At 40.0% G+C, this 13929-nt stretch overlaps 1 protein-coding gene across 1 annotated transcript in view; it reads left to right on the top strand.

Annotated features, from left to right (window-relative positions):
• The window catches only part of LOC142394780 (protocadherin-15-like), a 211494-nt gene that overhangs the window by 162500 nt on the left and 35065 nt on the right, over positions 1 to 13929 (top strand). The window contains exons 26-27 of the mRNA XM_075478392.1: positions 7732 to 7841; positions 9284 to 9424. Of these exons, the coding sequence (XP_075334507.1) occupies positions 7732 to 7841; positions 9284 to 9424 (251 nt within the window). The remainder of the gene's footprint in view (positions 1 to 7731; positions 7842 to 9283; positions 9425 to 13929) is intronic.

Consider the following 13929-nt stretch of genomic DNA (forward strand, 5'->3'; position numbering starts at 1 on the left):
CAAAAAGTACCAACAGGTGCAGATGACTTTATGATTTATAGTGGAACTGATTCCAAAAAAAAAAGAATGCTTAATAAATCAAGTAGTATGCTTTATATCATCCACTCTGACAAATAATAAATGTTGACAGAAGAACACTAAAACATGGATTCAACCATGTTATGCAGTGGCCTACCCAGCAGATATTTGACCATCTTGCTATTAATCTTCCAGTTGAATGTGTTCTGTAACCTTCATTATACCCCAGATCCTTACAGTGCAATACCATCTCCAACATTTGAAACTGGAATGCTGTGTCTGAATCCAGTTGTTAAATATTCTGCCATTAATTTGAAATGTTCACTACTTTCATGATAATTGAAATTTTGTAATGAGATTCAACTCAACATGCTTTATCCTTTGTAAAAGATGCTTAGCAACTGAGCTGATTTTGCCTTTGCAGTTGGAATCACTTAGAATTGATAGAGAACAAAGCCCTGGATTAAGTGTTTCCGTTTTGTCTGCTTGTATTGAGGAAGGTGGAATGCATTGCCTATGTCTAATATAATTCAAGTCAGATCAGTGGTTTGTCACTTTAAGAATTTGCTTCCAGGCATGAGCGAATAAGTTAACACCAGGTCGATGCATCAGCAAACTAACAAACTCCCAAGCACATACTTTATCTTTTAACAGTCACTGAATTTGACTGATTCCTAATTACTGAAAAAAAAACAGTAGAGCGTAATACCACAATCAACAGTCAGACTGAGAAGTGGTCCAGCACATTTGTAAATATGCATTTGTGGTTGTTTGTGTACTGTTTTCATCTTGGCTTGAGAGCACATCACAATAAAATGAGTCATGTTCGACGTGACGTTGTTCGAGACCTTGATGCAGCAATCCGTGCCCTAACCAGAACGTGGACTCAAGCAAGGTCACTCCTTACATCTCTCAGCATGTCCACTGCCTCCTATTCAGTCAGCGATACAGTGCCTGGAAGGAAAGGGGAGGTGAGGTAGAAAGTGGTAGATGGTAGACACGGTAACAGCGGCCCCCGTGGCGCATAACAAGGTTTATCCGCCTCTGCCTCGTCTCGTAAGCATCAGTCTGCCACTGGCCCTGGGGCAGAGTGCTCGCTGACACCTGTGGGCCGCCCACGCCTCTCAGTGGCATGTCATTCACCCTCTGTCACGTTGACATGAAGACTCTCTATTGCCTATAGATATGTCAAGATTTTCCTTTCTTTGCTCTGCCATTCTTAGTCTCACTTTGAATTTGATCTTTCTTTATCTGAATATGAAGAATTTCTTTGGTGCTCCCTCTCTGATCTCTTGAAGCCTCAGTATATGAGCCACCCCGAAGCTCCCGTAATGTAATTATCAAATATTGTACGAGTGCTTTTGCACGAGTGGCTGGTTAGTCATTTCACTCTATGAGCTATCATTTGCCTGCGGTGTATTTTGCAGTCTTGGGCCACCGCCTGTCTAACCATCAGTATCTACTAACCGTTCTGTAATAGTTTTTTTTTCTGCATGTGGATACATGTATGTGCTTATTTGCACACTTCACTCACCCTCACACCTACCTTTGCATTTCTCAATAGGTTAGAACCCTCAGGCAGAGCTGCTTTGCTGGGAAGTGATAAAAGCGTCGGCTCTACCTCTTCCTTGAAATTTTGGCTCTCATGTTAAGAGATCCGACTATCCACACGAGCTGCGTTAGACACGCGTCTCAGCGGCGCTGTAGCCAAGAGATAAAGAATTTTCACAAGGTGATGTCATTTTTTCACACAAGGTAAAACGGCAATGGTTCACAACAAAATACATAGTAAAAACATTTGTTGGTCATCATTATGACCTAAAATATATGGTACATTTTTCACCATAGTTTCAGTGTGTAGGACATATCACATAATTAAAAATACTATTTACTTGATGATGATGAGGAGGAATGATTTGCAAGTCATATCAGCAACTCAATGTGATGGAAGAGTAGTCGTCTGCCAATCAGAAGGTCAGCGGTTCAATTCCCGGCTTCCCCAGGCCATATGTCGAAGTGTTCTTGATCAAAACACTGAACCCCACATTGGCTCTGATGGATCCACTAATGTGTAGATTGTAACATTATATAGACTAAGGCATGCTGTATGAATGTGGCTTGTAGTGTAAAAGCGTTCTGAGTGGTCAAATAGACTAAAAAAGCACTTTCCAAGTCATAACAACCGTGAATTATACTCAGCTCTGTATTTATGGCTATTACCAGAAGCACACTGTGTTAAAAACCACTGTGCAGTAGCACCTCAGCTTCAGGATTGTTTGTGTGACTGCAAACATGAAGCTGCGACACAGTAGTTCAGCAAAGCACATGCACTCCATTCCCAGTGTGAAGCCAGGCTTAAGTGTACAAATATGTCTCGTACTGATTGTTATGCATTATGGAGAACCACTTGTTTGACTTAAGAACTATGTTGTTTGAATCTGAGTGAAAGTGCATTTTCAGTTTGATTTTAGTAAACGTTTTCCTTTGTAATTCCCAGCTGGGGCCTTTCTGTGTGGAGTTTGCATGTTCTCTCCGTGTATGCGTGGGTTCTCTCTGGGTACTCTGGCTTCCTCCTACTGTCCAAAAACATGCATGTTAGGTTAATTGGTGTCTCTAAAATTGTCCTTAGGAGTGAGTGTGAGCATGTGTGTGGTTGTTTGTCTCTGTGTGGCCCTGTGATGGACTGGCGGACTGTCCAGGGTGTACAGCGCCTCTCGCCCATTGACCGCTGGGATAGGCTCCAGCCCCCCCGCGACCCGACCGACGGATTCAGCTGATATAGAAAATGGATGGATGGATGGGTTTTCCTTTGTCAAATCAGCCCCTTCCACAACGCCTTTTCAAGGTGGCATGGTTGGTCAATGTGTCTTAGTGTTCTGTGCATAGTATACAGTGACAGACAGCTGTTCTGTTTCTGAGTCAGCAGCAGATGTAGTCTCAGCTCAATCAATGTCTGTCTGTATGGAGGAGCAAGCGCTGCAGAACAAGCCACAACAGACACCATTGCTACTATAAAGCTTCTGAGTCTGCCATGGCTGCATGCTATTTTTATGCCCACGCTGCACTGCCTCTGCTCAGTCAGTGCAAAGAAGCACATTTCATCCAAGTCAATTTGAGTTCATTGAAGTCTATTCATGGAAATTCAACTCAAAATACTTTACAAAATCCCCTATAGGAAACTATACTCTTCATTGTCCTCATACAAGGGAATACAATAAAAATTAGTAGTGGCATCTCAAGGGGTTGTATTCATTCACTCAAATATATGCTTTTGTTATTGATAGATAACAAAATGAAACATAAATCTACAACATTTTAGCTGATGTCACACATCGGCAGGTAACACACGTGAACTCTCTCAGAAGACAACATGGAAAGGAACTCACAGCCAACAGTTCAACATCTGGGGTGCAGAGATGTTCCTACTTACCTCTTACCTCTCTGTCAGCAGTCTCTGTCTGCCTATATAGTTCTGAAGTTGAGTCGAGTTGTTCCTGCAGCTCGATGAAAAATATAATATTGCTTCTTGATATTCATGATGCGTTCTCATCAGGGTCCAAGCTTATTCATTTTATTTGCCAGTGATTTCATTATGATGATCAGGGGAAGAAATGGCTTAAACTTCTTCCTCCTTCTCTCGCTTTTGTTCTCTCGCTGAATCCTTGACATCTCCTCTTTACCTTGTCAGGATTTGGGGTCCCATTTCAAATATTACTTTAGCTCTAACTCAATTAGCTGCTCCCACATTTGAACAACTTTCCCATTGCTATGGTTATGTATCATAACAGAACCATAGCAGACTCTGTAACAACAGGGGTTGAATTAAGACAAGGTTTATTAAATAAGAGGTGGTGTTGGGAAGAGGTTCTTACATGAAACCAAATATCTTGTCCGAGGTCTGTTTGTAGTTTTGAAGGTTTTGATGGAATTTAAATGCGTTCTGGTGAGCATTTTTGAAGTGATTGCACCACTTGCATTGATTACAGGGTCACTCCTCTTATAAACTCAGCCATAGTGTCACGATCACTGATGCTGGCAAAGGAGAACCCAGAAGCACGACAATGAGGCAGGCGATTAGCAAGGGAAGATCAGTTTACTTAGTCCAAAAAACAGTCGGGGTCAAAACCAGGCGATCAGAAAAAGGCAAACAAATCCGACAAGGGGCAGGCAGGTATCCGGAATCCAAGAGAGGCAAAACAGAGTCTGAACAGGTAGGCAGGACTGGAAATGCTTGAGAGCTTGGCAAAGTATAAACACAAGACAATCTGGCAGGAAACAAGTGAAAGTGACTAGTGAGGAACTAATGAGCAAATAGACTGCAGGTGAGGAGGAGATGGGCAGGAAACCTAGGTGAGGGAAATAAGTAAATTGCATGGCAGGATCTGAAATGACAGGAGAGTTAGTGAAGTGACATGAAATAAAAATAAATACAAACTAAGAATTAGTGTAACTACGTTACACATAGTAGTTGATGCATGCTTCCACTTCATTTTAGGTCAGGCTCCACACTGCAGATTAAATCTGTTATTTTATATCTGCAAAAACTACTTTTCAGTTGAGCTCAGAAATCACGCAAACACCAGCTCGGAGCTTCTTAAAAGCCACACAAGGCTGATTCTATCTGGCTTTTGCATGAAATGGTGGACATGCTTTTTGAATATGTAGGTACAGTAAAAATTTTGACAAAGATCATTTTACGTGTTTACCAAACATAGAAATAATGCTTGATGCTTATCAAATCAGGTTGTGTGCTTCACATCATCCACTCAGAAAAATAAAAAAAAATAGTGACAAAGGAAAAATAGCTGCATCCATTTAAAGTAATGTTAAAAGCTTTCATCCGTGTTTTGCAGTGACTTACATGGCAGGTATTTAACCTTCTGTCCATTAATATCCCAGTTAATTGTGCCCTGTAACCTAAATTATACAGTCTTTTGTGCAGATCTTGTATTTGATTAGTAGAAAGACAGTTGTGAAAAGTATTTTATGTCCAATGGCACTGCCTCTAGAACAGACATTAGATTGCTGATTGGTCAGTTAAAATTGTAGGCTCATTCAGTATTGTGTCACACTTGGCTTAAAATGGCATATTAATGTGACTGATTTATAATGAGTTTTTTTGGCTGTGCTGCAATCCCCTGTGCTCACATTGTTCAAGGGTTGCCTCTGTGTTTTTGTCATTCCGCTCCTGAACCAAGCAGGTAATCTACTTATGTGAGGGCCACATTAATAAATTGGTACCTGTCAGGTTGGAGCACGGTGTTGCTTCATTCCCTGAATACCACAGAGACACCAATTATTCAGTGACTGCCCGATAAAACATAGGGGGGGGCAGAAGTAATTTAATATTATCCAAACAACACATTATTCACATGTCAATAATAACATGAACTTGTTTTTATGAGGAGCTCTTTTAGCACATGCACCTCAGTCTTTTCACTGTGGCATAAATTCCACAATATTGTCTCTTTGGATGGTAGGCTATGCTTTATCATCCATTGTACAACAGAATGGCTGCTTAACTCCAAATTTATTCTCAATCTAAAATGTCCTTGGAGGCTGTTTGTCCTTGGGGAATGCACTACTGTAGCCAGCAGTAGTACTTTAAAAACACACTGTTTGCACCTTTGTTTTCCTCAGTACTTTCAGAGGGGCAAATGCACATTTTGTAGTGACTTAAATACCTACAAACAGTTAAAAAATGTACTTAGTGAGCATAAACAATAGTTTCTTTCATGTACTGTATATTTACCCCTCATGTTTCCATCTATCCCTTCTGTATCTATGTGAATATATGAGTTGTTCCTCCTCATCCTCTACCCTTGTAAATTTTCCTTCTGAAATCTCTCTCATCTGCAGTTCTATAGAGTAGAGATGCTTCATGAAATTTGATTAAACCCTGAAGAGAAACCTTGACAGACCGCATTTTTTTGTTCTTTGGAAAATGTTATTATTTACACCACATAGTTCAGAGTGCTTGAGCTCAGGGGTCACTGAAGACCAGTGAGAAAAGAAAACATTGAAAAATATGTGATAAACGAATTGAATGGAGGCATTAAGACGCCTGTTCTCCTGCTAAGAAACCGTCTCCAGCCAAAGATACCCTGTGACATTGACATTGACATTGACTGTATAATAGAATGTGACAAACACAGATTATGGTTGTAAATGCTACTCCCACCACACTGATACAGATGTCCTACTACTGTCATGAATCATGGTCAAACTTTGAATGAAAACTGCAATAGAGGGCATACCACCATGAATGCCCAACACCAGGGCCTCTGACAGGTTTGGCTGGATTATTTACCACTTTGCCTGGATATGGATATGGACTGAGTGGAGTTATGGCTTTCAAAATCCTACCACAATAAAACTCACGCTATTTTATTCATTTAGAGCTCATAAACTGCACATTTCATCAACCATTTTTCACTTGACCAAGGGAATCATGTTCAGGGTACTTTTATTTATCGCCAGACCCGCGTGTATGTCCGCTGAACTTTCTGAGAATGTTCGGGGAACAAGGCGGAGCCCATTCATCTGGCGAGTGTCAAGTTAAATCAGTCTAAACGAAAGTTACAGGCTACCCCAAAACGTCACGTTTATAACCCATTCGTTACATTCAACTCTATCTAAATGGCAATTTCACACGTTGCCATGTCTATACTGGCTTATTTTAAACAAAATAAGGTTAAACAAGAGCCGCGTTACACTGGCTGTCATTCAGCTGACCGGGGATGATTCTCAAATCAATTCAGCCTGATTGGCGTGCGTGCCTGAAACATTTGGACATATTTGCGGACTAATGCGCATATTCCTTTTTTCCCCCTATTCCTGGGCCCGGGACAAAATACCCGTTTGCCCCCCCTTATCGGCGGCCCTGCCCAACACTGAAGCATTCCTCATTTGCACTGATGAGAGGGGAAGCTAAAAAGCAGGCACGGTATCACAAAAGGATGTCACAGTAAGATGACATTGGCTTAAATCATCTCTCACAGAAACATCACCTCAGAGTTATTCTCTATTTATGGGAGCTGTAATTTCTGTGAAGATTGGGGACAATGTTATCTACTATATTTTGTTCGTATCCCTGTTTGTCGAGCATGTTGGGATGATGAAATCCTTTGCTTGGCGGTTCAGTCGTGGGTGAAAGGTCTTTACAACAACCTGCTTCAGAGACGACGTATTCAAAGAATTGTTTGAATAAATGAATAAATAAAAGGGGAAAAAAATTGCTTTGACTTTATACTCCCACCACATGATAGAAAAAAATAAATAAAGCAGCATTTCTATGTTATACTCCTGTAGAGAAGGATCAACCGCATAACTGCTTTGTTATCGAGAGGTTGAATGATGTTTATAGTGACTGAAAAAGCTAAGTTTTTCAGTTAATGATTCTCAGGTGCTTGTATTAGAAGATATTTGGCTGCTCAGTTCTTTTTACCTGTCTGGGTGATGTTTCACTTCACTTCACTAGCTGGCAAGGGCCATAACTCTTGCATATCGACTGCCTCTATGTTGTTGTAAACCGTCAATAATAATTCCCAAAAACCCTTATCAAACATTTACAAAATTCCAGTTATCGATACCAGCTCAGATATTTTTAACTGCAACCTTTACGTCCACCTTCTTATCTTCAGTGCCTGTAATGTTGTATTGTTGCCCCTATGTTGGGCAGTACTGTTTGAGTCATGATTTTTGTCTTTCCAGGTTTGCTTCTGTTAGAGAGCTGGCTCCAGTTGGCACTCCAGTGGGGACTATACTTGCTGCTGCTATCAATCAAACAATCTTCTACTCCATTGTTGCAGGAAATGAACTAGGTATGGGCAACAGATCTTATACCATGCAGGAAATGAACCCTTAGCGAATGGTTTCTCCGGTTATTGCACAAGACGATGTTGTTTCCCATTACACTTCCAAAGTCTCACTCTTAAAGGGATAGTTCGCCTCTTTTGACATGAAGCTGTATGACATCCCATATTAGCAATATCATTTATGAACATTGACTTACCCCCTGCTGCGTCCTGTGAGCCGAATTCCAGCTGAGTTTTGGGGTCCACGAAGCTAGTCCGGCTAGTTGGCTGGGGGCACAAAAATAAAGCGTTTTGCTTCTCAAAAAAATATCCGTTCAAAAGAGTAATACATTTGCATCACAAAATCGTTGTCCAAGAAAAAGTCAGACCTCACTTCGCTTGGCGCTATTTTTGCCTCCCTTCATATCAATGCGTTCAATGTAAAACTGTGCAGACCGAAGAACAGACCGAGCACTCCCTAGCCACCTAGCGATAGCTGCACCTGTTACGGTGTTTACTTCTCGGAAGCAGGGGAGTGCTCGGTCTGCTCTTCGGTCTGCACAGTTTTACATTGGACGCATTGATATCAAGGGAGGCAAAAATAGCGCCAAGCGAAGTGAGGTCTGACTTTTTCTTGGACAACGATTTTGTGATGCAAATGTATTACTCTTTTGAACGGATATTTTTTTGAGAAGCAAAACGCTTTATTTTTGTGCCCCCAGCCAACTAGCCGGACTAGCTTCGTGGACCCCAAAACTCAGCTGGAATTCGGCTCACAGGACGCAGCAGGGGGTAAGTCAATGTTCATAAATGATATTGCTAATATGGGATGTCATACAGCTTCATGTCAAAAGAGGCGAACTATCCCTTTAAATGATGCTTGAAGGTCTGTGGTTTTAAGTTAAATTCCTATCCTTGCTTTTTTAAATCGTTTTCATCTAATCCTTTTATTTATTTCTTTGTAGATGCAGAAATATATTTCTACTAACATGCAAATGAGATTGGGTTTTTAATGCCCTCTTTTATTGCAGTTTGCAGACTACAGTCGGGAGCACTGCTTCTGTAGAAGTGTGTCTCAACAGTCAGTGTCGATGAGAAAGACTGTTTAGGCATACTCACAGCTGCCGACTGCTTTTCAGACTTGTTAGTAAAGCCTGACGAGAATATTTACACTCATGCAGCGTGAGAAGAGCAGGCAGGTGTCAAGTAAGCTCAGGTTATTTAGCCAAAAGCAAAATACACATGCATGAGCTGAGGAGAGCAAAGGGAGAAGATGGAAGCTGAAGCCACTTCTTTATGTACACTTCAGCAACTCCTGCAATGCTCTGCTATATGAGACCATGTAACTCTGAGCATAGAACTAGTAAGTTTTAAAAATACTAAGGGATTAACCAGGGTTTCTATTTATTCAGTTATCTATGTCACTGATCTTTTCTTTTTCAATTCAGTCTAATTTCTTTTGGTTTCAGGTCACTTTAAGGTGAACAACCGTACAGGTGTGATCTCAACAGCAAAGCCTCTGGATTATGAAAATGTGACCAGCTACATCCTGAGGGTGCAGGCAGACTCTATGCTGATTGTCATGTCCAACTTACGTGTGCCTTCTAAAAGTAAGAAATATCTGCTATAGAGGTTTTGTTTTGTTGTTGTGTTGGAGTCCTGCAGTAAACTGATGTTTCCCTCACTGTGACCGTCTATGGTTAGATACGGCCGCAGAAATCACTTTGCAGCCTATTTTAACATTTCTATCACTCGCACGTTGCCTGCATTCAAATCGAGCTTTTATTTTTCTGTCATACATTTCTACAAATGTGTGGATTATTTCTTTTTTTTTCTGCCTTACAAGGAACTAGAGAAATATCAAACTTGTACCCTTGTTGGTACAACAAAGCCATCAGTGCTTGCTGGTATGTGAAGCAAAAAATTGTTACCCTGAGAAGGCGAGGGCCCCATTTAAGGGCATCTGGTGAATTTTTTAGAAACAAATCGCAGCAATATTGTAACCTGTTACGTTTAACTAAGTCAGGCACTATTATTTTGGTTATTTATTGATTAAACCTTCTAAAGAAGTTGAGCTGAAATTAATGAAAAGAAATGTTCTCTCTTTTTCTGAGCATTCATAATTTATAAATTTAGATCAATTTGATAGATATTATGTGATTTTGCATCCCAAACAACTGAACTGAACGGTCTAATGATTAAAAGAAAAAAGTCATCAGTTAACTGATGAAGATCATTATTGTTGTCAGCGACATGTGATAGTTTTACAACAGTAAAATACAGCTTATCTATCATTAGATGCCAAATTTAATGACTTAATTGTTGCAGTAATCACAAGGGACATTTTTTCTTCTGAACATTAGTTACTTTACCTGCAGGTCAGTAAGTATTCTCAAAATATTAGGAAACACTATCAGGGTTTTTACATGGAATAGAGTATATTTCCATTGCTGTATTGTACCAAAAAAAATGTAGAAATTAGATGTAATTGTATTAGAAAATAATATTAGTAATAATGATAATAGTAATATATTGAATACTTCTGCACCGCTGACTGTAAATAATAAGACTTATTTCATTGTGTGGCATTTAAAAGAATAAGTCAGTGTAGATAGTCAGTCATCCAGGTCATGGTAATTCTAAGAGCTTGAATAAGGGCACTTCAAACCCAAGAATACCCTCAGACAGAGACTGGTTCACCCAAAGGGCAAACACACAAACAAAAACTGAGTGGCATCGTATGTAGTGGAGGAAGCCGTTTGTGTTAAACTGGAAAAAACCTCTTTGCACAGAGTGGGTGGTCTCAGTTATCACCTTCCCAGCACTTACAATGCAGCCTTGACTCTCCTCCTCAGGCGTATTCACAACCATTCGTACCGTAGATCCTGTGACCAAAACTTGCTCATTCAGACAGGTAAACAACTCATAGGGGACTTAAACCACCCACACAAAGGTCAGGTGGTTCAGTGACACACGTGACCTTAACGACCTGCCATGTGTGAACTGCCCCCGCACTACTTAGAAGTCGATACTCTCCACCAACTAGTTTTGGACTGAAGAAACCTTTCAAATGAGAGGTGAAACGTCTTCAAGAATCAAGAAGTCCAATTGCCCTCCTAGGAAAGCAATTAAAATAACTTTTGAAGGAAGATTCAGCTACATGAAATGTGTTGAGCTATGACATTCAGACTTTATTTTCTCCTATGCAAAGGAACTATAAGTGTACCTCATGAGTTCAGTTTTTCCCTCTTTTGAATTTCTTTCTAAGTGCTTCCTCTCCTTGAAGGTATACTAACGGGTTGCTGTTTGGAAACGCAGCCTTTAAGCATGGCCCCTGCTCCCCAGTGCTGCAGAGTAACATAAAGGTTCACAGAACGATAAACTGAAGTCATAGATTGGATTTCTCTATACTGATATATTTCTCACTATACTGACAAGTTGTCTGTATATTATAGCAAAAATCTCTACTCTGAAAACAGGGAGGAGATAAGAAAACAGTCATTTACTCACCCTTTGGCCAAAATTAGCTGTCCAGAAATGTCCCCAACACAGCAAAATATAAAGAAACAAGGGAACACATACACCAGCACACATTCCTGCTGGGTCATAAAATGAGATTGAGCAGGATTATTTGCCATGAGTCTCTATGTATTTTAGGAATATTTTACTGAACATGTCTTTAGTTGGACAATTTCCCATTTCACAGGTGCTTTCTTTTTATTTTTTTCAGTCTTTTTTTTTTTTAATTTAGACAGGCCTCCCCTCGTATTTGATTGGGTGAATGGAATGGAATTTATGTGTGTTCCCATTTTAAGGTCTGGCTGGACTTGAAAAATGTCCTGATTGATAGAACCAACGTTTGTGGATTTGACTTTAAATGTTGTCGTTCAAGAATTCAGTTTTTTTGTTAGTATTTGCAGGCATATAAAATGCATATATATTTTTACCGTATTTAGAGATAATAATAATACTGCTAAGTTGCTTTTAGATGGTGTTTCCTCAAAGACAATCAGAGCTGTGCTCAGTTTTCTTGTGCTAACAAACAGTGGGCGAAATGGGCTTCAGACAGAAGTAGAAACTTTTAGATTCTAAATCCCCATACCGGTCTTTGCTTTGTAGAGTGCTTGCACTTTCACAAGTGGAGGTTTGTTTGCAGCACACAGACACTTTGGGCTGCGCTATCTCATTTGATCATTTGATTGGTTTGTGGCCAGTTTACTGAACTACAGGTTTTGTATAATGATGGATGAAGTGCTAACAACAGATAGTGTTCAATAAACAATCGATGGACTTTTCCTCCAGCCTCTCGTTTCCTCACTGGGTGTTTCTCTCACACACTGATGGCAATAATTACAAGAAAACAGTAGTTAGACACATAGTCCACCTCAGATGTGAAGTTGAGGACCCTTTCTCACACATAGGGGAGAGCTCTCCCACCTGAAAATACAGACACTCAGTGGGGTTACATAGCACTGAAAGGATCAGATAATTGGCTAAATTACAATAAGAATGAGTTGAGCAAGGGTAATTATTCTTGGATATATAGCGGTGAATGAATCGAATCAGAGGCACAAAGCATGTCATACTCCAATACGATAGGTGGCGCTGTACCCATTTCAACTATTGCTAATAGAGCCACTTCCGGTTTACCCCTTCAACACCAAACTCAGGCATTCGAGAAAATGGCGAATGAAAGGTACGTCCCTCTATATTTCGTTTATGATGAGCTGCTTATCGCACAAACGCCATGCACAACGGCACATTCTCAATCGCGTTGTTTGTTTCTTTCCGACGGCGACTACAACAGTAATATCGTCTCTTCCAACTTCCGGTTCCCGAAGATCTCGAGCAAGCGCAGAACGAAAGTCTAATTCATCGCGGGCTTCACCCGTCTACGAGCATGGTTATTTTGACTTTCAACCGAGTTGTCTCAGGGTCTTAATCCGATCGCGAGTAACTCGATCCGATCCAATTTCTTGTCAAATTAAGGTGTCTACATGCACTTAATAACTCAATCTTATTGTAATTTAGCCAATTATCTGATCCTTTCCGGACCATGTAACCCCACTGACTGTTTCTTTTCTTGCTTGTATTTTGTTTGAAGGCTTCAAGATGGAGAGCATCTTTTTAATTGGCTCAAATTACCAGAGTATAAGTGGACTGTTTTGTCAGGTAGATTATCACCGTCTTCTTAGGGCCAGCAGTTTGTATAGGAACTTACATAATCAGTATGCACACATGCATACAGTACACATACATTTATATGCACATTCTATAATCCAGGATAAGATCCAGATTTACTCATATGTTCTGTAGAAGATAATGGACTCTTAAGCACACTCTAACTTTCTCTGCCTTGGAAGTAATACTTCCTCTTAATGGACCGGTTTCTTTTTATGCATGGTTATGAGTGTGTGAGAAGTAAGGGATAAACTATATTTATAGTTTTATGTCCTGAGGGGAATATGGCCACCTTTTTATGAAGAGAGAAGTAAGAGAGCGAAACTGTGCAGACCTCTTTCCCTGCGCTTCACACCACTGCTATTGTGCGTGTAATGTGATGTGCTGTGTTTTGTTTATCCAATTCCCACAGTGCGTCCTTAGTTACAGTGCCACATGAGATGCCAAGAAAAATGGTCCTTGACATTGCAATTATTTTTTTTTTCCTTAACTGCAGTGTTGGAAAGATTTTGCTCACTACATATTCATCCTGTATAATGCACAGGTGTGCCTGTGACAAATTAGGGGGAGAAGGTTTATACCCACAATATGTGCATGTTCTTCTTAAAGGGACAGGATGTTTATTTTAAACAAAGCCAGTTCCACTGCGTGACATTTGGGGATATCTATTGTCACAAAGTCTTTATAATATTCATTTTAGTGGTTTCATTAGTGCAGAATTGTATAAAAATGAGAAGTGTTTTTCATTATTTTTTTGAACAAGCAATTTACAACCCCAATTTCAAAAAGGTCAGGATGCTGTGTAAAGCGTAAATTAATAACAGAATGCAATATTTTAAAATCTTATAAACCAATTATCTATCCACAAAAGGACTTGTAAAACATAATATAAGTTTAAAATGAGACATTTCACTGTGTCGTAAAAAAATGTTAG

Source organism: Odontesthes bonariensis, chromosome 2 (genome assembly GCF_027942865.1).
Source record: "Odontesthes bonariensis isolate fOdoBon6 chromosome 2, fOdoBon6.hap1, whole genome shotgun sequence".
Taxonomy (NCBI): Eukaryota; Metazoa; Chordata; class Actinopteri; order Atheriniformes; family Atherinopsidae; genus Odontesthes; species Odontesthes bonariensis.